General features: G+C 40.2%; 1 protein-coding gene and 1 long non-coding RNA gene across 2 annotated transcripts in view; both read left to right on the top strand.

Moving 5' to 3' along the window:
* The first annotated feature begins 2,738 nt into the window (after positions 1 to 2,738).
* The window catches only part of SPHK1 (sphingosine kinase 1), a 42,807-nt gene continuing 23,897 nt past the window's right edge, over positions 2,739 to 21,648 (top strand). Inside the window, exon 1 of the mRNA XM_070937535.1 lies at positions 2,739 to 3,190. Within this exon, the coding sequence (XP_070793636.1) occupies positions 2,776 to 3,190 (415 nt within the window). The 5' untranslated portion in view covers positions 2,739 to 2,775. The remainder of the gene's footprint in view (positions 3,191 to 21,648) is intronic.
* LOC139312607 (uncharacterized) lies at positions 13,743 to 17,049 on the top strand. The gene is made up of 2 exons (XR_011600017.1): positions 13,743 to 13,839; positions 15,929 to 17,049. It is a non-coding gene; the product is annotated as an uncharacterized lncRNA (long non-coding RNA).

The raw sequence follows: 21,648 nt of genomic DNA, 5'->3' as shown, positions 1-21,648 counted from the left end.
GGTAAACTACTATATGTAAAAAGGCAGCAAAGGCCATACTGACTAGCCTAGTTGGATAATGAAACATTTACAATCAAACATTCAAGCTCAGAGAGTCAAGGTTCAACCCTGAGCTACATATATTCTCTTCTATTGGAATCATATACAGTATAAGGTCTCAATCAGGCTTTATCCAGACTTGCTGTGAAATTGCTGCTGGGCAATCAATTACTTTAGAATCAGTGGATCAAAGCAAAATAACGTTACTTTGCATAGAGAGTTATGAAAATGGAAGGGTAAAGTTATTTGAAGACATCAACACTTCTGGAATCAACGGATGGAAATAAATTGCTGACAATGCCACGTTTTCGTGCATTATTTGGTTTGGACTGCTGCTATTTCTAGCAACCTGCTCTTATTACTTCTTTGTTAGAGAGCCTCCCAGGCAGAGGTTCAGCTGCTAAAATTTTACCAAGCATATCTCTTTTCTGTGTTTAGGTCTTACAACCTTGGGGTTTTTTTTCCAGCAAACTTTGTGAGTTTATTAGCTGTTTAATGAGTAATGGGTGGTAATAGCTATTCACTTACCATAGAAACAAGGAGACATCTAGTAGTATTATCATGCTTAACATATGCTATAGAACAATATTTTATAGAGGAGTTTGGATAGATCTGAATATCCTCCCGCCCCCAATGACTAGGTTTTCATCTTTCTTTCTTTTTAAAAAATGGAACCAAGCAAGTTATGCCATAAGAAATATCTTCACTTTTAAGATGTTTCAAGCCACTTTATTAAGGTTCTCTTTTTCTTTTGGAATACGGTAATATACTTAGTTTTTCTTCCGGAAAGAGTTGCTATGCAAATATCAGTGGTTCTGTACAATGTTCAATGTACAATTGTTCATGGCCCAGGCAGAATCACTGACATCTGTTAGGTTTCAATGGGGGGGGGGGGGCAAGGATCATTCCTAATGCTATTTCAACTTTATGGTGTGAGGTTGGATGAACTTGTGGGGCAAGGACTGTGCAGCAAGTGAGAGTTAGTGGTCCCTGCTGCCTGCAAGTCCCAGCATCTATCTTCCTTGTCTTCACAATAATTACATCACTGGTGCCATCTCTAATTCCACAAAAATCCTTATATAAAATCTAGACTAATAACACGATCTCTTAGACCTCTTCCTTTTCAAAGAAAACTGGGGCAAAGTCTATTTTGTGTATGGCAGGATGTTCTTTAAAATATTACAAAATGTCTGTGTGTCTTCTGCAGAGATTTCAGCCTTTTGTGGTCATTAGAGTTGGAAACAGATGTCTATACTAATGGCACCAGTGCTATCAGCCTACTTGCCTGCTGAGTAGCAAAGAAATGAAAATTTTTGGGCCTTGAAGCCCTGCAGTTTGAAGACATTTTTGTTTAGTACATGTCAGGTACCCAGGAAAGGGAAAAATAAAATCTTCACAGGCATGTCTATGTTGTTCGTATGGCAACAGCACCAAATACAGGTAATTCTCGATTTACAACAGTTTATTTAGTAACCGTTCAAAGTTATAAAAAAGTGATTTATGACAATTTTTCACACTTATGACCGTTGCAAAAATCCCCATGGTCACGTGATCAAAATTCAAACGTTTGCCAATTGACTCATATTTATGAGAGTTGCAGTGTCCCAGGGTCATGTGACCACATCTTGCAAACATCTGGCAAGCAAAGTCAACGGGGAAACCAGATTGACTTCACAACTGTACTATACTAATGTAACAATTGCAGTGATTTACTTAACAACTGTGGCAAGAAAAGTTGTAGAATAGGGCAAAACTCACTTAACGACTGTTTCACTTAACAACATAAATGTTGGGCTCAGAGGTGGGTTCTAAATTTTTTTACTATGGGTTCTGTGGGCGTGGCTTATTTTGTGGGTGTGGCTTGGAGGTCATGTGACTAGGTGGGCGTGGCTAGCTGGTCAGAGTCATTTCTGGAAGGTCCTCGCACTTACAACCAGTCCTCGCACTTACGACCCGACTCATTTGTTTGCTTTTAACACTGATCAGCTGTAGGACGGCCCTTTGAAGCCCCCTGGCAAGAGTTTAAACAGTTTTTTTTCCCTCTAGTCATCAGCTGGGACTCAGGAGGCAGCAATAGATTGGGGGTGGGACCAAATAAAAGGTAAGAATAACGTGGGGGGGGGCGGGAGGGAGAACCGGTTTGGTGATGTCATATCGTCACTGCTACCGGCTCTGCCGAACCGGGAGGAACCCACCACTGGTTGGGCTGAATTGAGGTGGTAAGCTGAGGACTACTGTAGGTTTAAGCAGCTTTCTTCTGGGATGTTTTTACTTTACTTTCTGGCCTATGGACCTGGGAAGTCAGGGACAAACCAAATGCAACCCTACCTAGCTTTACAAGATCAGTCAAGGTCAACTAGAAACACCTGCCCTAATTCCTCGTGGAACTCATTCGAGTCTTCTGAACAAACAGCTGGGGACCGGTCGGGTTTTTAGTTCACGGGCCCAGCAAGGTAACTTTTAAAACGAAATCTTTCGTGCGCACAAGAGCAGAGCTAAAACAAAAACGCCACGGGCTTCTGAAGCGCTGGGAGTTCGTCATGAACGAATCCCGCTTCCCGCCATTCCCGGGAGCGGCCTGCCGATGGCCCCAGAGAGCAAAGCGCCAATCTCAAAAGCCAGCCCTCCGCCGCTCATTGAGAAGAAAGTCCCGGAGCAGCGTTGCTTCGCTCGCCTCATTGGGCTCAGCCCTCGCTTCGCGCCGCGTCGCCCGCTCCGCTCCTTGCGGCTGAGGCGATGGAAGGAGGCTCGGGCCAAGGCGCTTCCGAGGAAGTTTTGCTCTCGGGCGTCTTTCGCCTCGTCCCTTCTCTGAAGGTGAACTGTGCCCTGAGTCTCACGAGCGGCGCGGAGCTGCTGGTGCGCCGGCTGGACTCGGCTGGCCGGAGCAGCAACGCGGGCAGCGCGCTCAGCCTCTCCACTTGCGTGGGCTGCTACGCTTTCCAGGGCAGGAGCGCTTCGCAGCAGCCGGCGGCCGCCTACTTCAGCGTCGTTTGCTACCCTTTCAAGAGGGGCTGGTGGTACCGCGGGGAATCTCGGCAGAAGGTGGCGAAGACCTTTTGCGTCTTGGCTTCGCAGGACGCCGAAGAGAACCGGCACGTTGCCGAGACCTGGGTGAGGACGATCCGAGAGCTCTCGGCCCCCCATCTGGAAGGTGAGCGAATCGGGCAAAAACAGAAGAGATGTTAGACGGAGGTTCTCCAAACTCGCTTTGCCTTGCGCCGGTCGACAACGCGCTCTTTTATCTGAGGCGGTGCCGTCGGAGGCTGGGAGAAGTCCGGCCAACCTGATTTGTAAAGCAACTTTGGTGTGCTGTGCGAAGCCAGTGAGAGGGGGTAGATAGTCATTTATAGTTTTTTTTTTTTTTAATTTGATTTATATGCCGCCCTTCTCCGGAGACTCAGGGCGGCTTACAATGTGCTCAGCAATAGCCTTCATCCTTTTGTATATTTATACAAAGTCAGCTTATTGCCCCCACAAACTGGGTCCTCATTTCACCTACCTTAGAAAGGATGGAAGGCTGAGTCAACCTTGAGCCTTGACGAGATTCGAACCTGCAGTAATTGCAGGCAGCTGGTCTTAATAACCAGCTTAATAACAGGGTGCCTTAGACCACTGTACTACCAAGGCTCTTCTAAGTTTTGATTACAAGGGTTGCGAGAATGCCACCTGAATATTTTTATTCGATTGGATTCGGTTGGCTTTGTTCCCTCGAGTGCCTAAAACTGCAACCCTATCACAGGACTTGGGGTAAATATCCCTGGGTAAAAGGGACGGGACAAGGCAGGACAGGACAGGACCTTAATTCTTCTCAAAATGTATAAAGCACTATCTAGATTTTTAAAGAAAAAGTATATAAAATTGCTAAAAATTAGAAAACTGTTAATTGACTTTGAAAACTGTCCCATTCATATCCAAAGGTGCTTTTTCAAAAGGCAACTAGACCTGTTGTTTCTCTTGAACATGCTTTGCTTCTCATCCAAGAAGCATCTTCAGGGTTTTTCAAGAAAAAAACAAAAACAAAAAATCCAGTCGCCTTTTGAAAAAGTATCTTTGGGACAAGATGGCTGAGCATCTGTGACCTGGATGACTGAGAATCTCCATAGACATTTATCCAATTCATGGGGGGTGGGGGGGAACAAGAGAAGTAGGTCCAACAGTCTGGTATTACCTTAGCCAAGGATGTCGAAAACAAACCTCTTTTTAAATTAACTTTCATAAGTAATTTGGCACATTTTGCATATTATCAAATATTAAGGATGCTTTCAGAGAAAAGTTTGTGTGTGTACTACTTGATACATATGGGATTTAAGGCTGGAGCAAAGATATTGTCAGATGTAAATGCCTTATTCTCTAATGTGTAAATAGTATATGAACGGGGTATCAGGGGTTAACTTATTCTTCACTTCTTAATGTATTCGTAATTCACCACTCCCATATATAGCTCCACCCATTGTATATATAAGGAGCTACCTTCACCCTTCTCCTTGCTTCTATCTGTGAATATTCAGTGAATATAGAATGCCTATTGTAAATAAAAGGAAATATATTTAAACCTTTAACGCTTACTAATCTTATTGAGTCTGATCCTGAAAATATTGCAACAAGCTGGTAGCAGAGGATGGTTAATTGACTCAATAAAAACTTAAAAATGTCTAAGAAAGATAGGCCCAACACCAGGGCCTACAGCAAAGAAATGGAAACAGAACAAGAAATAATCAACGAATCCACAAACGCAATTTCGAGAGAATCCGAAGAATACACCACTGAAGACGAAGAAATAATAGATGAAAATGATGACCAGGAGGAAATCGAAATAGAGAATAACGAACTCAGGTCAAAGATATTAAAACTATTAAAGAGCCAGAAGAATGATGAAAGTCTCATCGCGAACCTCCAAGACATGCTGAAGAACAGCGGAGCAGCGAGAGAGAAAAACATCACTAATGAAAAGTCTAAAGACCCAAAAATAGTGAGTGATATGACTGCAGAGAAAGTCATTGCGAAGAAGAAAAACGGTGATCCCGCGCGAAATTTTGAATGGCAGCCATCTTGGTTTCAACAGGCCTCCAAGGTGAGCGAAGCAGAGCCAATCAAAAAGCTCAATTCAAAATTTCTGGCGCGAAAAGCATTATCAGACAGCGAAAATGAAAAAGAAGATTCAAACACCTCAGAAGAATCAGAATCAGAAAGTGAAGATGATTCAACAAACTGCCAAATAAAATCAGCAATGAAAACGCTTTTTGCTGCATTTGGGCCAAAACTAAAAATTACTAAAAAGCTAACGAAGAAGCGAGCGAGCAAGCCAATGCCTCAAGACCTGCCCGCTCCCATCCTAACTACGAGAGCGCCGACGCCCGAACCCAGAGAGCCCTGCCGATACCGCCCTACGCCACAGACCGAAGCAAGCACCAACGCCCTCAAAAGAAGAGGAAGAGCAGCCGCCGTCGTTAAGACTCCCAAAATCGAACCAGAGACCGATTCGTCTGAGGAGGAGCAGAACGAGCGAGCCGCAATGAGGAGAACCTTCCACGACGACTCCAAAGAAGAAATGGACAACGCGCATGCGCAAAACTACGCAGACGATCCGGGAAGACATGAACTAGCGAGAAGACCGTGCAGGCTCGTTGCGAGCATCCCCACGCCGTTTTGCAATTTTCTCCATTTACGAGACCACGGACTACCTCAGGTTGTAAGTAATGGACCCAATAATATCGGAAATTTACCCAGTGACTTCCCAAAGCTAAGGGTTGATGGCATTAATTTGCAAGAATGGTATCAACAGCTCCAGGTTGTCTTTATGAAGGAAAACTTACTGTTTTTTATCACTAGTCCCCCAAAAAGACCTTGGACTCTAAAAATAGATTGTTTACACCATAGAGCATTTTTCTTAATAATATCTAGTGTGTCTCCTGCAATGTATCACAGCATTAAGCCAAATCTGACTGTTTCAGAAATTATTCAATGCATGTTTAATTTGTTTCACAGTGACAGTGTAGCTACCACCACAAGGATGTCTAAAGATTTCTTTTCATCTAGAGTGAAACCAGGGGTTTCAATAAGTGAGCATTTAATATCTTTAAACAAAATAAGAGCTGAGCTGCATTTGAGGGGGGAGGTGATTTCAGACCAAACAATGAAAAGTGTTATTATCAACTCACTTGATCCATCATGGGACAATTTTATGTCACATTTAGACACAATTAATCTAGGATACTTATCCATAGAAAGTCTATCCAATAAATTGATAGCAGAAGACAATGCAAGAAGGAATCGTTCTAACAATCACACAGAACACAAACCATATAGGAAAGTAGCTTTCCAAGAAAGATATAATGAAACATTTAAATGTCACAATTGTGGGTCCAGGGAACACAATAGAAGAGATTGTCCCAAAATTTCAAAGGACAGACATAGGTCAGAATATAGAAACAAATACAACTATAGACAGTCTTCTATAGATAGACACAGATATAGAAGCCCACCAAATTACAAAGAGAATAGAGGGGGCAGAGATAATTCAAAGGATAGAAAATCTGGTTCACTGAATGGATTAAATAAACAAGACAACACTAACATACAGCAAAATGAGAACAATAATTGGCTTATTGATTCTGGAGCAACTAATCACACCACTAATAACAAAAATATATTGTCTTCATTTGCAGAAGACAAATTTGTAATAAAGGTAGCTAACCAAGAAAAGGTTCAAGTATTAGGTAGAGGGAATGTAACCTTGCCTGGTCTAGGAAAAATAGAGGGGGTATTACTAATACCTGAAATACCTCATAACATATTAAGTGCCATAAAACTAAGTAGAGATTCTGACATTAACATTGTTTTTTCAAAAGGAAAAGCGACTTTGGAGAAGAATAAAATAAATATAGGCACTGTGATGATTAAGGGAGGCCTACCTTATCTGATAATAAAGGAGAAATGGCTACATAACATTGATTCAAATATGGAAGATTGTATTGAAGTAGATGATGAAAATATTAGCAACAGTGACAATGATGAATGTAAAATATCTCATGATCACATAGATACACACAATGAAAAAAAACCAAAAATAGGTAAGCCAATTCATGATGAGTGTGCTCACATCTTACATAGGAAGTTAGGACATGCCAGTTTTCCTGTAGTACAAAAAATGGCTGAACACGCAGAAGGTGTTAAAATAAAAAATTGTGAAAACTATTTGGAATGCTCAGTATGTAAATCTACAAAACTAAAAACTAGTCCCAGGCCAAGAAAATCTACTAGATCAACTAACAAAATTTTTGATTTAGTACACATGGACTTAGTTGGTCCATTAACTCCATCAATCACTTATAGAAAACGTTACTTCCTGACAATAGTAGACGATTATAGCCGCTATGGGTTTGTTTATACATTAAAACACAAAGATGAAACCTTTCAAAAATTTAAAGAATTTTACAAACGCATAGAAACACAACATAATATCAAAATAAAACAAATCATGACAGATAGGGGATGTGAATTCATGTCTAAAGAATTCTCCCAATGGTTAAAAGACAAAGGAATGTTACATTACACATCTAGTCCATTTTCTGCATTCCAGAACGGGATTGCAGAGAGGAAGAATTCTACATTACAAACCATGATTAGATGCACATTGGAAGATGCTGGCTTAAGCAAACAATTCTGGTCAGAAGCCTTACATTATTCAAATTACACACAAAATAGAACCTGGTCCAGTATTGTAAATAAGACACCATATGAAGTGATGTATAATAGGAAACCAAAATTAGCACACATGCACATATTTGGAGTCACTGCAGACGTACACATACCTAAGCAATTAAGAAGAAAGGGAGAAAACGTATCCAGAAGACTCAGATTTATGGGATATGAGACTGGCACTAAAGGGTACAGATTCATTGATAACAATAACAAATTTATAGTCTCCAGAACAGCTGTGTTCCATGAACAGGCCAACTGGTCTAAATTACATCTTAATGAAATATTTCCAAATAAATACAAAGATACAAAATCTCATGAGAAAGGGGCCATAGAAAAGCAAAATATCAACAAATATAAAAACAAAACCAAAACTTGGACAAATAGCCAACACAAAATAAAGACAGACACACTAACAAAAAAGGAAGCAAGATATTTGCATGATAACGATAGTAAACCTGAAAAAACTGTTAGAAACACCAGAAATCAAATGCCAAATAAATACAAGGATTATATAATGCATATGGATGGTGAGCCAACAACACCTAATACATATGAAGAAGTGTTAAAACTCCCTCATGAAGAAAAAGAAAAATGGGAATTAGCGATGAAGAAAGAGATGGAAAGTTTACAAGGATTAAATGTATTTACACCTGCAATTGCACCTAAAGATAAAACAATTATTGGTACCAGGTGGATATATAAAATTAAGAACTTAGAGGGAGGCAATACTCTATACAAAGCTAGACTAGTTGCACAAGGTTATGCACAGAAATATCCGGAGGACTATACTGACACGTATTCCCCCACAGTAAGAACAGAGAGTGTCAAAACAGCTCTAGTGGTAGCATCAGCACTCAATCTTGATGTATTTCAATATGACATACAGACTGCGTATCTACACGCAAAACTAGATAAGGAAATATACGTAAGAGCACCTCACAGTCAATACACAAACAAAAATGAGATTTGGTTGTTAAACAAGAGTTTATACGGGTTAAAACAATCTGGTAAACGATGGTATGATTGTTTAGTAAAAGTACTTAAGACCATGGACTTCAACGCTACCACTGCTGATAACTGTTTCTTTGTCAAAAAGGGTAATGATTACATTGAATTTGTATTGATTTATGTGGATGACATTTTATACATAGGAAAACATAAAGAGAGAAGAGAAACTTTTGTAACTAAGCTAAATGAACATTTCTCGTTGAAATCTCTAGGCAAAGTAAACAAATATCTTGGTGTTCAAATTAATAAGACCAGAAGGGGATTCAAACTTACTCAGAGAGATAAGATCATAGAACTTTTAAATAAATGCAATTTAAACAATGCCAAACCTTGTGATACTCCTATGCAAACTGATTTTCTAAGAAATACTGATGAATCTTCCCCCGAATTCAAGGATAACACATTTTATAGATCAATCATAGGTTCACTTCTTTATATATCTAATTGGACAAGACCAGATATCGCCTTACCACTCAATTTATTATCCAGACATGTCAGCAAACCAACAATGTATCATTGGGAAGCTGTTAAAAGAATTTTAAGATATCTGAAAAGTACACTAGACTTTTGTTTAATGTTAGAACCTAATGATAATAAAGAACCAAAGCTTACATGTTACGCAGATGCGGACTGGGCTGGAGACACTTCATGTAGAAAAAGTACATCTGGTTATATATTTCTCTTAAATGACTGTCCAGTTTACTGGTACACTGGTAAACAAGAACTAGTGGCCACTTCAACGACAGAAGCGGAATATGTTTGTTTATCCAAAGCTGCAAATAACCTTGTATGGTTTAATGATTTAATTTCAGATGTTTGGAAAAAACCTGCTTTGCCTTTTGTTATGCATGAAGACAATAAAGCAGCCATTGAAATATCTAGATCTGATGCCATTGGACAAAGATCTAGACACATAGATATAAAATTTAAACATGTGAGACAATTGTCTCAGGATGGATTTATTAAAGCAGTACATTGCGATACTTCAGAACAATTAGCTGACATATTGACAAAGCCTTTACCTTCTAAGCAGCATAAATATTTAACTTCTAAGTTGTATGTTTTGTATTGTCCTGAATCTGAATGTAATTGGTGTTGCATAACGAATCGGCATTTAGAGGGGGATTTGTCAGATGTAAATGCCTTATTCTCTAATGTGTAAATAGTATATGAACGGGGTATCAGGGGTTAACTTATTCTTCACTTCTTAATGTATTCGTAATTCACCACTCCCATATATAGCTCCACCCATTGTATATATAAGGAGCTACCTTCACCCTTCTCCTTGCTTCTATCTGTGAATATTCAGTGAATATAGAATGCCTATTGTAAATAAAAGGAAATATATTTAAACCTTTAACGCTTACTAATCTTATTGAGTCTGATCCTGAAAATATTGCAACAGATATTTTTTATATTTGCAGTTTTCACATGTGTTCCTAAATTTTATTCATTTTTTTTAAAAACTCCCCCCAAATCCTTTAAGATGTCATTAGAGCCATCTGTTTGGAAGCATCTATATTTGGAAAGAGTCTTCTAATATGGAAGTTCATAGTCAATAAGCAAATTAATGAATGTGCCAATGACATAATGTGCACATTTCTGTGTGTGAATGCAGGATAAATATGCTTACAGTAGCATGTAGATACACATTATGGTCATATGTACATGTTCTGAAAAAAATTCCTAGTTTTGAAACTTAAGAAGTGATCTGTGTAGCCTGGCCTTCTGTGAGTTAGAAGTAAATCCCATTGATCATGTGATATATTAACATTTGCATACTTGCAAAAAGTTCCAAATTACAATGAGTATGCTGTTAGCCTTTTGCAAGGCATTGAAGTCCTGGTTGTTTCCCCAGGCATTTGAGTCAAGGGGTAGATGAGATCTACCACTATTGTTGGTCAGTTTATCTTTAGGCATTGGAGGTGGGTGGGGTGATATTCGATGTGTTTGTTTTAACTTTGTAAGCCACCCAGAATTATTTGTGTGTGATGGGCAACTTTATCTATACTACTAAAACTTTTGTTCCTAAAACCTTTAACTGGGCAAAATGGTGCCTTATAGGACAATAATTTTTTTAATCAAGATCCCTCAAATGGGCTTATTTACAGAATGCATCCAAAATCTGGAACCAATGACTCCCATGGAATTGAAATTAGGCAAATTTTCTAAAACAGTTATGACATAAGGTTAATACAGAATGTTTTAAAAAATCCTGTGGTCAACTTCTGATATTTAACTGTGCTATACAGTTCAACATAGGCTATTTTCAAGGCAACAATATCTGAATATGAATTTTTAAGAATGTTTCCAGTGAAAGCAGTACATTAGAAGCTCTGCCATTGTTGAAAGCATTGAGAAATCTGGTGTGGATACTGTATATCTCTGAAATTATGTCCCAATGGGTCAAAGGTGTTCTGATAGATAATATGAATAAATGAATTTGGGATTGTTGCCCTACTCCTGAGAACATATATTTAGGAGAATTATGTTTCAATTGAAGAAAGGTGTCTCGACTCAGTTAGATTAACATCTAACTAAACTGTATAGGATAGCATCTTAAACATCATTTCACTTAATGAATGAATGTGATGCAGGAAAACAAGAATGATAATTCAGGTAGAGATATGCAGTTATAGGGTAAAGCTGATATTAAGCAACATATCATATCCTTGGCTGCTATACAGCTTCAGAATGGAGCTTCCACTTGCGAGAGTGAAAATACATGAGTGCAGGACTTGTTGGTGTTCCAGATGTGCTTTATTTTCTAACAGACTAGCACAGGGGTCGGCAACCTTAAACACTCAAAGAGCCACAAAGGTCATAACTGGAAGCCCCCATTCAATTTTCAATTCTGGAGCTGACCGGAAGTCCAGTTCCCCCACCATCGTGTTTCCTCCTAGTGCAGTGTCCTTTTTCTTCTGCTGACCGGAAGTCTGGTTCCCTCACCATAAAGTCTCCTCCTAACACGGCGTCCTTTTTCCTCTACCTGTCCTAACCAAAAGCCCTATCAATTGTGGAGCCGACCAGCAACAGGGAGCTGCAGCAGAGGGATGAAAGAGCCACATGTGGCTCCAAAGCCGTGGGTTGCTGACCCCTGGACTAGCCCATTAGTTGAAAGATTTGAAAGATTAGTTTTCATCTCATCAATAAAAAAGGATGAACTCTAAGGAAGTATAGAGATCGCATCAAAAGGCAAAGGGGACGAGCAACCCTCCCTGCCTTTACTAATGGATATCTATGGCCAGTGATTTTCCTATATAAATTATAATTTCTTACAGACTTTCTTGAGATTTAACTTGATCAAAATGCATACAATAAACTTTTAGAGAGAACATGTTTAGAATGGAAGACATGCCATTATTTTTGGTCTTAGGAATTTGGGCTAAGGGGCAGAATATACCTCACCTTTCTACTTTCAGAAAGGCCTTATCTTCCCTCATCCCTCGACATCATTTTGTAATCCATGCCAGTTCTGTGGGACTTGTTCAGGATTTCTCTGGAAAGAACATATGACTGCAATCCTAAGTGGAGAAAATTATCCTACTTTGCCCTTTAAAAAATTTCAGAACTGTCGTGCTGGCTCAGCCAAAGTCCATCACTCTAGCAACATGTTTCTAATAGTAAGTAGATGCGTTGTGAATTTTCAGATTGCCCTTGACTTTTCTTATTGTTTCCTGTTTGAGTGGCATTTGTTCCTTTCTCTTTATTGGATTTTTATAAGCTGAGTTGTTCTTCTAAGATGGAACCCTCTTAAGCAAATAGGAAAGTAAATAATAACCAGGAGATCTTTGGCATACTGTAGTTTATTAAAAGAACTGGTCATGAAACAGAGAATGAAGTTTGATTAGGAGAACTGACCCCAGTCTATTGTGTTCATCAAGGCTTTATCAGTTCAGTGTAAGATTTGCCAGGCCTGGAGGAAAATGAATGAATCTGAGGTATAAAGAGAAAAGGATCTTTGCAGATATAAGGTATTTGTCCAAAAGAGGTATCCTACCATGTCCAGCATTGTTAAGTTAACCCTTAGGAGAAAGCACCCACAACTTCAATTATTTTAATGTAGTTGCAATTATTTTTAAGTAACATTGAATCACTTACCTTTAATGGAGTGCTGGGTCTGGTGTGCCAATAAAAGGTTGTGTGCAAAATTTGCTTAGAAAAAGTTAGGGCTGGCATGTCTGACCTGTAAAATTTTGAAGTTTCACTAGATGCCAGCGAAGAGATTCAGGAACAAACTCTTTACAGCCATCCAATGGTCATTTGGAGTTTTGCAGCTCAGATTTGGTAGTCCTAGTAATTGTAGACTGGAAGAGATTGGTGGTTGAAAAAAGAATAACATTAATTTCTGCCTGGACAGTAGGTTGCAGTAACTTTCAAATGCAAACTTATCTGGCAAGACAAACTTGAGAAGCTTGTGCAGTTCCAGGTGCCTTTAAAAAGTTTATATAGGCTTCTGTCAATAGGTATTATACTACAGTAACTCTGCAGACCAGGCTGTAACTACAGTTTCTTTTGTGGTAGATAAATCATTTCCATACAATGTATATCATGGGGTACAGTCCGCATAAAACCAAAGCTTGGCGATGGATAAATAAAAGCATTCGGGGCTGTATATTCATTTATTTAGATTTAGGAGATGTATCTTTGGCAAGGATTAAATAGATTCTACTGATTTGATCTTACTCCAAGAATCTGTTTCACCAGGAGTAACAATGGGATAAGAAAAATGGATGAACACGCAGTGGGAAGCAAAATCCTTTTCCAAGTTTTATTTAGAGCTATTATTACAGTTTCATTCTTCCGTTAACCCAGAAATGTTGCTGTTATGTGCATCATTGTCTAGTTATTTGGATAATAACAAGGAAGCTCGTATGTGGTTTGAATCACCCCTGAAAGCAGTGAAAGATCAAATTCTTTCCCAAGACATTTATTACTCTGAAGGTTATAACAATAGTTCTTTATTTCAGCCATTCTGCGAGTCCTTTTGCTAGCTCTTTTCAAAACATCTCCTTGGGGAATTGTGCTACACACATCATACAAAAATGGCCAAGTTAGGCAGCGGAAAGTTAAAATGAAGAGCTCCACCAGGTGGGTTTCACAATGGCTGTAGTGATGTGCTTCTTCATTGCCACTAAATCCCATTCCATTATGGCTCTATGGGCAGCTTTTGAGTTTGTGTTACTTTTTAAGAATAGTGCAGTTTTCAAATACTTGGAGAGCTCTCTGACTGAGTGACAAGCTCAGTCTTCTGAGGTTAGCTTTTCAGCAGATACTTGTTCAGAGAGAGAATTGGTGCCATTCTTTTTTTTAAAAAAATGTTCCTCAGAATTAACAAAAGTGACTTTTACAAAGTGCTACTGTTGCTTTAAGAAAGAATCCACTCCTAGAAATTAATATGATTTTCAAAGTGGTAGCACCATTCTTTTTCTTCTTCTTTTTTTTTTACAAGCATGGAGCATTTTTCCCGAATCATTTTTGAAGCATGCGCAACCCTTAAAAGTAGGACCATTTGCCTTCCTATATTCTCTGCAATTATCTTTCTGTTTGCTATGTTGCAAACAAATGCTGAGCATCATCATCACTTTTGCAGGGCTTCCTTCTCATTAAGTAGAAACACATGAAACCACTTTCCTTTCAAGCTGATGGTCTGCTTGGTTTTGCCTGTGGAAGCGCATGAACTTGGAGTCTTAGAGATGCTCAGGGATAGCTCCTTCGTTCAAGGCTAACATATGGACTTACAATGAATGCCTTACTCAGACTCCTTCTTCCCGCAGCTTCCAATCATGCAGGCATGTCAGTTATTCGTGGAGTTGCTGTGTAATATAAATGCACACGGTCCAGAACCAGAAAGATTTCAAAACCTCGCGGTTGCTGTCAACATCATCAGTATGGTGACTCAGCAATTTTTTAGCCATGAAACACAGATGAAGGGAGGGGGGGAACGATTTGAGATTGCTAATTGAAGAATGAAAAGTACTGTTTGTTAAACAAATCTTTTTTCATTTTAATTGTTTTCCAGGAAGAAGGAATCCTGCTGCTTTCCCCTCTGCAAGAGGTCGTTGGGAGGGTGGGAACGTTTTCAGAAGGGAAACAGGGAGGGGGTGAAACAGGGAGAAACAGTTACTGACTCTCTGCTCAGAATTCTGCTGTGTAAAAGCAGTTTGTGGACTGCTAAAAGAGACTTCTGCTTCATTGGGTGTTGTGTTTAGACAGCCTTTAGTCTGTCACAATGCATGCCCTCGCAGTGGCTTGCCCCTGGAAAGCTTCTTGATGTCCTTGTGACCTAGAGAGAAGAGACTGAGGGCTATAAGGCAGTCATAAAAGTCAAGGTGGCAATCCTGTGCTGATACACGTAGGGGACAGGGCATGTTTGTGGACTCTTGATATTTTGATCTTCTCCCAGAGGATATCCTTAGTAGAGATCATACTATCTCTGGCAGCATATGGTGTGTTATTCTCTTTCCATTAGTTCCCATGCTGGCTGGGGAATTCTGGGAGTTGAAGTCCACAAGTCTTAAAGTTGCCAAGTTTGGAGACCCCTGCATTAATTGTTAGCATTTTTTGTTTGTTTGTTTCTACAAATTTTCTGGGCTTGATTAGATCTGCAAAAAGTCTGGGTGGTTCTCAGGAAGATATGAGTTGCTGAGGAAAAAGTAAAGTCAATAACCTCTATCATTTATGCTTGTTTGGAAATCAAATCGATATGTTGGTGTCAAAAGCTAGAGTGACAACCACTCACCTCCATAGGCACAAAACTGAAAGGCTTAAATCAAAGAAGAGGACATTGGAAAACGTCCTACAAATAGGATCTTTCTGAAGAATCAAGATTATTTTGAACCACTCTCTTCTATTCCCTTGCAAACATGCAAATTACGCAGCATTCTTTCTACTTTTAATACTAAGCTGTGCTCTCCTGCTAATATTTAGGACAGGATCCTAGTGTGCACTGTATCATTTTCTGATGTAGTATATTTAGCTGAGAAGAGAATTGCTCAACAAGTGCCTATCATTTGTTCATTTTTATGGTATTGTATAATGTATGTGAAAGAATGAAAACAGAGCTGTATGTTTCTAATGGGAAGAGATAAACCAAACCAATATGTCATATGTTACTTTAATTACTGAAAGATTACAATTTTAGAAGCCTGCCTTCAGGTTGTCTAAAATTTTTTTCTAGACTGAATGCTGAACGCTCCATGGCATAGGACCTAGTTATCTTCGAGACCGCCTTCTGCCACCGACGACCTCCCATCGACCCGTGCGCTCCCACAGAGAGGGCCTCCTTGGGGTGCCATCAGCCAAGCAATGCAGGCTGGTGACCCCCAGGGGGAGGGCCTTCTCTGTGGGGGCTCCTACCCTCTGAAATCAGCTGCCCCCAGAGATAAGGAGAATCCAAGACCTCCGTGCCTTCCGCCATGCCCTTAAAACTTTCCTTTTCCAACAAGCCGGGCTGGCCTAACAAATCTTTTAAATGATTTTAAATTTGTTTGTCTTTTTAAATTTTGGGCCAAATTGAGATATTTTCTTTTAATCTGTTCTTAATGTATTAATTATGTGTTTTTATTTGGCTGTACACCGCCCTGAGTCCCGGAGAAGGGCGGTATATAAATTTGAAGTAAATAAATAAAATAAATAAATAATCAACCCAACAGAAAAAGTCAGGAAAAGAAGATAGGGAGTAAAAAGTAAAAACAGGATTAGTATGATAGGATTGGTATGATTAGTACTGATATGATCAGGTTATGCCTTCCTCTTTTGTGCCATTGAAAGATAAATCTAAAGCACAAGTACTTTGGACAGTAGCCAATTTAATTTCAGATTCTCTCCAAATGTTCCTTTGTAACTGTCTTGGAATTTGGGTCTTCATCTATTGCACCAACATTAATCTAAAAAACTAGCATTTGAAATGCACTGGACATTAAAACTAAAACAGTTTCACCCATATAAGCAACGCTGTGACTAATGTGATAGCTAGCCACAAAGATGGAGAGCCAGGATATTGCCAGCACATGTGAATTGAACCCAAAGAGAAATTATATCTGAGCACTGACTTTAGAACAGAGGCTAGACTGGGCAGATGAAACCAATATGAATGCAATATGGAGTGTGACATTTCTTATGAAGATAAATATATTCAAATTACTTGCTAGACATTCTACAAACAATCAGAAACAGATCTTGGCAGTTCTTGGTATGCCTATTGTGGGATTTGGGTCTGTGGAAAGTTATTATTTCCCTGTTATAAACAAGGAGCATGTAATAAGGAAACACTTCAGAATTAAATTTACATAAACCCCCCACACGATATCTGAAATAACATCTTTCTTATGGTGTTACCTTCTTGGTATGCTTTGCATACATCATTCAATGTCTGCAATCTGTCACTTGCACACGCTGTATATATCAGGCATTTGCACCTTTAGTGTGTTTGGAGAGATAAGGAAAGTGTCAGAGTGTTATTGGGAGCATGCACTTAAAAAAAAAAAAGCAGAATGAAAAGTGAATTATACTTCCAGTTAGAAAAACAATGTGAATAGAACAATTTTCTAAATATGACCACCTCAGAGATTATTTAAACAATTTCCAGTAGCAAAAACGATGCTTCGCTCCACACTGAAATAACTACCAGTTTAGGCAAAGCCATTTTCTCCCATACAAACAAACCCATCAGCCTTTTACGTAGATAAATTCAGGTATTCACTTTAAATCCAGAATGAATCAGAATTTGTGGGTATTTAGATGCAGAATCATTTGGGTTGCAGATTCTGCGTGCCATAATTGGTGTCCATGTATAGAAGCAAATGAGTGAGCAACCTGGGAGGACAAGCTTACATCATTATCAGCGATCTCTTGGTGGTGCCTCAGAAACAAGCTGCTCAGCAAATGCCAGGAAAGAGGCTGTGATCTCGCTTATGCTCTGCTGCGGGAGGACACACTTAGCCATATGTTTCCTGACCTTTGTTTTCTGGGTGGAGAAGCTGACTCCTTGCCACACCTCCCCTGTAGTATAGGGAACAAGATAGAAAGCTTGCGAGCCAGGTTGGTTTCTGGCTGGAGGTGGATTGTGAATACCACGGATTGTGGTGTGGCAGAGCTGGCTGCCTTGCATAAATTGGCTTGCTGGTGTTTCGTGCTGAAGAGATTCCAAAAGAACCTGCCCAGAATCTTTAATGCTCTTAGAGTTGGGTGGAGGGCCTGCAGTACCTAACAGGGAAAAAAAGAGCAAGAATGCATCTTTTCTCTGATACCAATCCTCAGGAGAAGAAAGCCACAGAGAGCAGGCCCGGTTCACAGTAAACCGGTGTATGGTGAGTTTGTTATGATTTAGTTATTTGTATGAACCCAGCCAATAATGGATTATTCAGTGAAACATAACCATACAAATCAAGGCCTAGTGAAATTTGAGTCCCGTTATTAATACATCTTTGAAATGGTCCGTAGGAACCATATGGCTGATTAGTGGTTCAATAATAATTTCCCTGACAGGACTACGCTGCTAAAGGGATGAACACGTTATGCATAGATTTTCTCAAACACACAGAGTTGATTTTCTTTCAAAGTCACATCACTTTTCTCCTGTTTATGAAAGAATGTGCAAATGCAGCTAAGGCCCTATTTAAATATCAGCCACCTCTATATTGTTATGAATAACAGCAGGATCTCTGTTTTCCTTTCTTGGGGCCCCCTCTTACAAGTATATCTTGGTAATTGGGAGGGGTGCAATGTGGAAAAATGACTCAGCAGTTTTGACTTCTTGCAAATCAGCAGGTCTCTGCTTTCAGAGACATGACAAATTTTCTTCGGGATTTTTCTTTGCCTCATGCAGTGCTGAATCATAGCTACAGGATTTGGCCACCGCAAAATCATCTGGCAAAAATAAGCGAAGTTTATTCTCTAGATCTTTTCCCTTCGCGTTTCAGAAATAAGCATTAGAACAGTGGGCGGGATGACGGAGGCTGAAATTCAACATATCTGAAGAACACAGTGTTAGAGAAAGTTTGAAGTACACGAACAAATACAAGAATGCCACAAAAGGTTACAAATTCAGATGCAGTCATGTGGTGACCCGCTTTATGACTGTCAAGACTTACGACCAAAATTGTGGGCTCAATTACAGTTGTAAGTTGACAACTTCTTGTACATGTAAGGCATTTATGCAAAAGGAATGAGCTACATTAGTGGTCTCCAATCTTTCGGGCTCTGTAGACCACCGCCGGCAGTAGGGAGAGAGGGGATGGTTTTGTGTGCTCATCCACCATTTACACAGCCTGGTTCCCAACGGGCAACGGCCCAGGAGTTGGGAGACTCCTGGGCTACATGATATTATCCCCAAAATAAAAAAATATAAATTTAACAAATAAATAACTGAATAATATGAAAAAATTAATTGTAATATATTTCCGATAAATAAAGAGCAAATTGTGCTGGACTTTGCAGTGAAGACCAAGATGAGGCTATCTTTGTTACAGTTTGGCCTGTAGATCCCAGGCATCAGAAGTTAACTATGTCCTATAAAGCAGTGGTCCCCAACCTTTTTATCGCCGCGGACCAATCAGCCTTTGATAATTTTACCGTGGCCCGCTGAGCGCGCGCAGGGGTGGGGGCTTTGGGCCACACGTGCGTACCTGCGCGGGGCTCTCTTCCCTGGAGCCTTTGCGCACAGCCCAGGAGCTTTTGCGCACGGCCCAGGAGCTTTTGCGCACGGCCCAGGAGCCTTTGCGCTGCAGCGTTCATGTCCCCCGGCCGCTGCGCGGCCCGGTGCCAGGTACTCCACGGCCCGGCACCGGTCCGCGGACCGGGGGTTGGGGACCACTGCTATAAAGTACAAATCGATGGGAAGTACAATAACACCAAATACGAAGTGAGGTGAGGCACAGAGGTAGCTAAGAACGCAGGGTTTGTGCTGTAGTTGCTTATGGTATTTGTTGTGGCCCTGCTAGCGTATTTGGGAAAGCAGAAATTGGTTCTGTCCTTAGCTAAGATTGTCCCAATAACCTTCTTAGAGGATTTCTGTTTCTTTCAAGGTGGAGTTCTACTATGTTAGCTTGGGTTGACTGGAGTTTAATCTGCTTGGAGGCTGCAGTTATATAGTTGATCTATAGTCAGTCAGTCCTTCTACACAATTACAGTAGGTCTCAATGGGTAGGACTCTAATATTTGATATCCTTTTTAAATAGGACTAGCTAACCATTATGTCATCCTTTCAGAGATATTTGCTTACCTAAAAAGAGAAACAGAATGGCCAGGAGCAAGCAAAAAAAAAGGCTTCTGATTTTCTTCCAACTTTCTCATTGACTTTGCTTGTAGGAAGCTGCCAGGGAGTGCCAGAAATCTCCTCTTCCTCAGTGGCCTGTGGAACTGCCTGCCACTTTGTTAGAAGGAGGGAAAACAAGGATCACCATGAACTGTGAGGAAAGCTGCACCCCGGCTTCAATCTTGAGATGTTCCCAAGGGCCTCTCCTTCTGGGGAGGAAGAGGGCTCACTGCACATGCTCCCCGTCCAGCCAAACATACCTTGCCAGAAAGCATCTGAATCACACCCTCGCTCTTCCCTCATCAGACTGCCATTAAGAGGTTTCCAATTTTGGCCTCAGTTCCAAAGCAGCCAATTGCCACTCGCCTGTCAGGATTTACTGTCATCCAATTGTGTACAATGGTACAATTGGGCAGAGAGCCAGTTTCGTGTAGTGGTTAAGGTGCTGGCCTACAAACAAAGAGATTGTGAGTTCTAATCCTCTTCCTTAGGCACAAAAGCTAGCTGTTGATTTTGGGGCAGTCACTCTCTGTCAGCCCAACCTACCACAGTAATGTTTCTGTGGGGAAAATAGGAGGAGGGAGAATTGTATATATGTTCATTGCCTTGTGTTACTTATAAAGTAATAGAGGTGGGATAAAAGCCTAATAAAAATAAATAAATAAATAAATATAGTGGCCAGAGGGAGGTGGGAAAGAAAGCAGGGCTCCATGCAACCTACAGGTTTCTGAGAAGTGTACTTGGAAGGCACTATGAGACTGAAATGGCTATAACTTCCCCAAATTACATTCCCACTGGATTCATAGCACCAGGTATTCTGTAAATTAGCCCATCAGAGTTAATGATGGTTCAATCTATTTTCCAATTCTCCCAATTTGAAGGTTACAAACAAACAGGCATGAGAATTTTAGCAGTGTATAGAAATATTAACTGCCCATTTCAAAGGGCAGAATTACCAAGTTCTGAATCATAAACTGAAACCTGAAGAGCAAGATAGGAAAGACTAACCTGCTTCTTATAGGAAGTGCTTGCAAAGCACAGGTTGTTATCATCCTTTCTGCAAAATATTTTCAGTTGGGAGTAAGTACTTTGCCCACTGCATCAGGTCTCTGATGGGACCTTTCATACTTTGAATTAGATCAAACCTCTTGTCAACTCATATGACAAACTAGACTCTATTTAGCATTATGACTGTAAACTTCCAGCTGACAAAATACCGGATACCTGAACGGGGTTTATTTATCTTGTGTATGTCCACCCACAGTCCTGGGCGACTCCTAAAATTCTCTCTTGAGCAGCTGGCAATCTACCGTGATGTAATTGTGCTGTCAAAATTTAGCATTGTGGCTTTCCAGTGGAATGCAGTGGTTTCCTGGTGTTTTTTAGAATAATAATGCACAGGATGCGGAGGAGTTACATCCTAGATTGTTGATGAAAACCTTGACCTGGCACTGCCCGTTTTTTGCCTTTCCCTCGGATTCTTACTCCCATCCACTTTGGAAGTATGCTCTCTGGTATTCCGCTCAAACACCAAATTCTTGGGGCTCAGAACTGAAGAAGCTTCTTGGATGAGAAACAAAACATCTTCAAGGAAAAATGAAGTCCAGTTGCTTTTTGAAAAAAGCGCCTTTGGGACAACCGTG

Source organism: Pituophis catenifer, unplaced genomic scaffold, assembly GCF_029215685.1.
Source record: "Pituophis catenifer annectens isolate HBS135680 unplaced genomic scaffold, rPitCat1.0.hap2 SCAF_2, whole genome shotgun sequence".
Lineage (NCBI taxonomy): Eukaryota > Metazoa > Chordata > Lepidosauria > Squamata > Colubridae > Pituophis > Pituophis catenifer.
The sequence above is the reverse complement of the archived record's forward strand: the minus strand, read 5'-3'. Positions and strand labels throughout refer to the sequence as shown.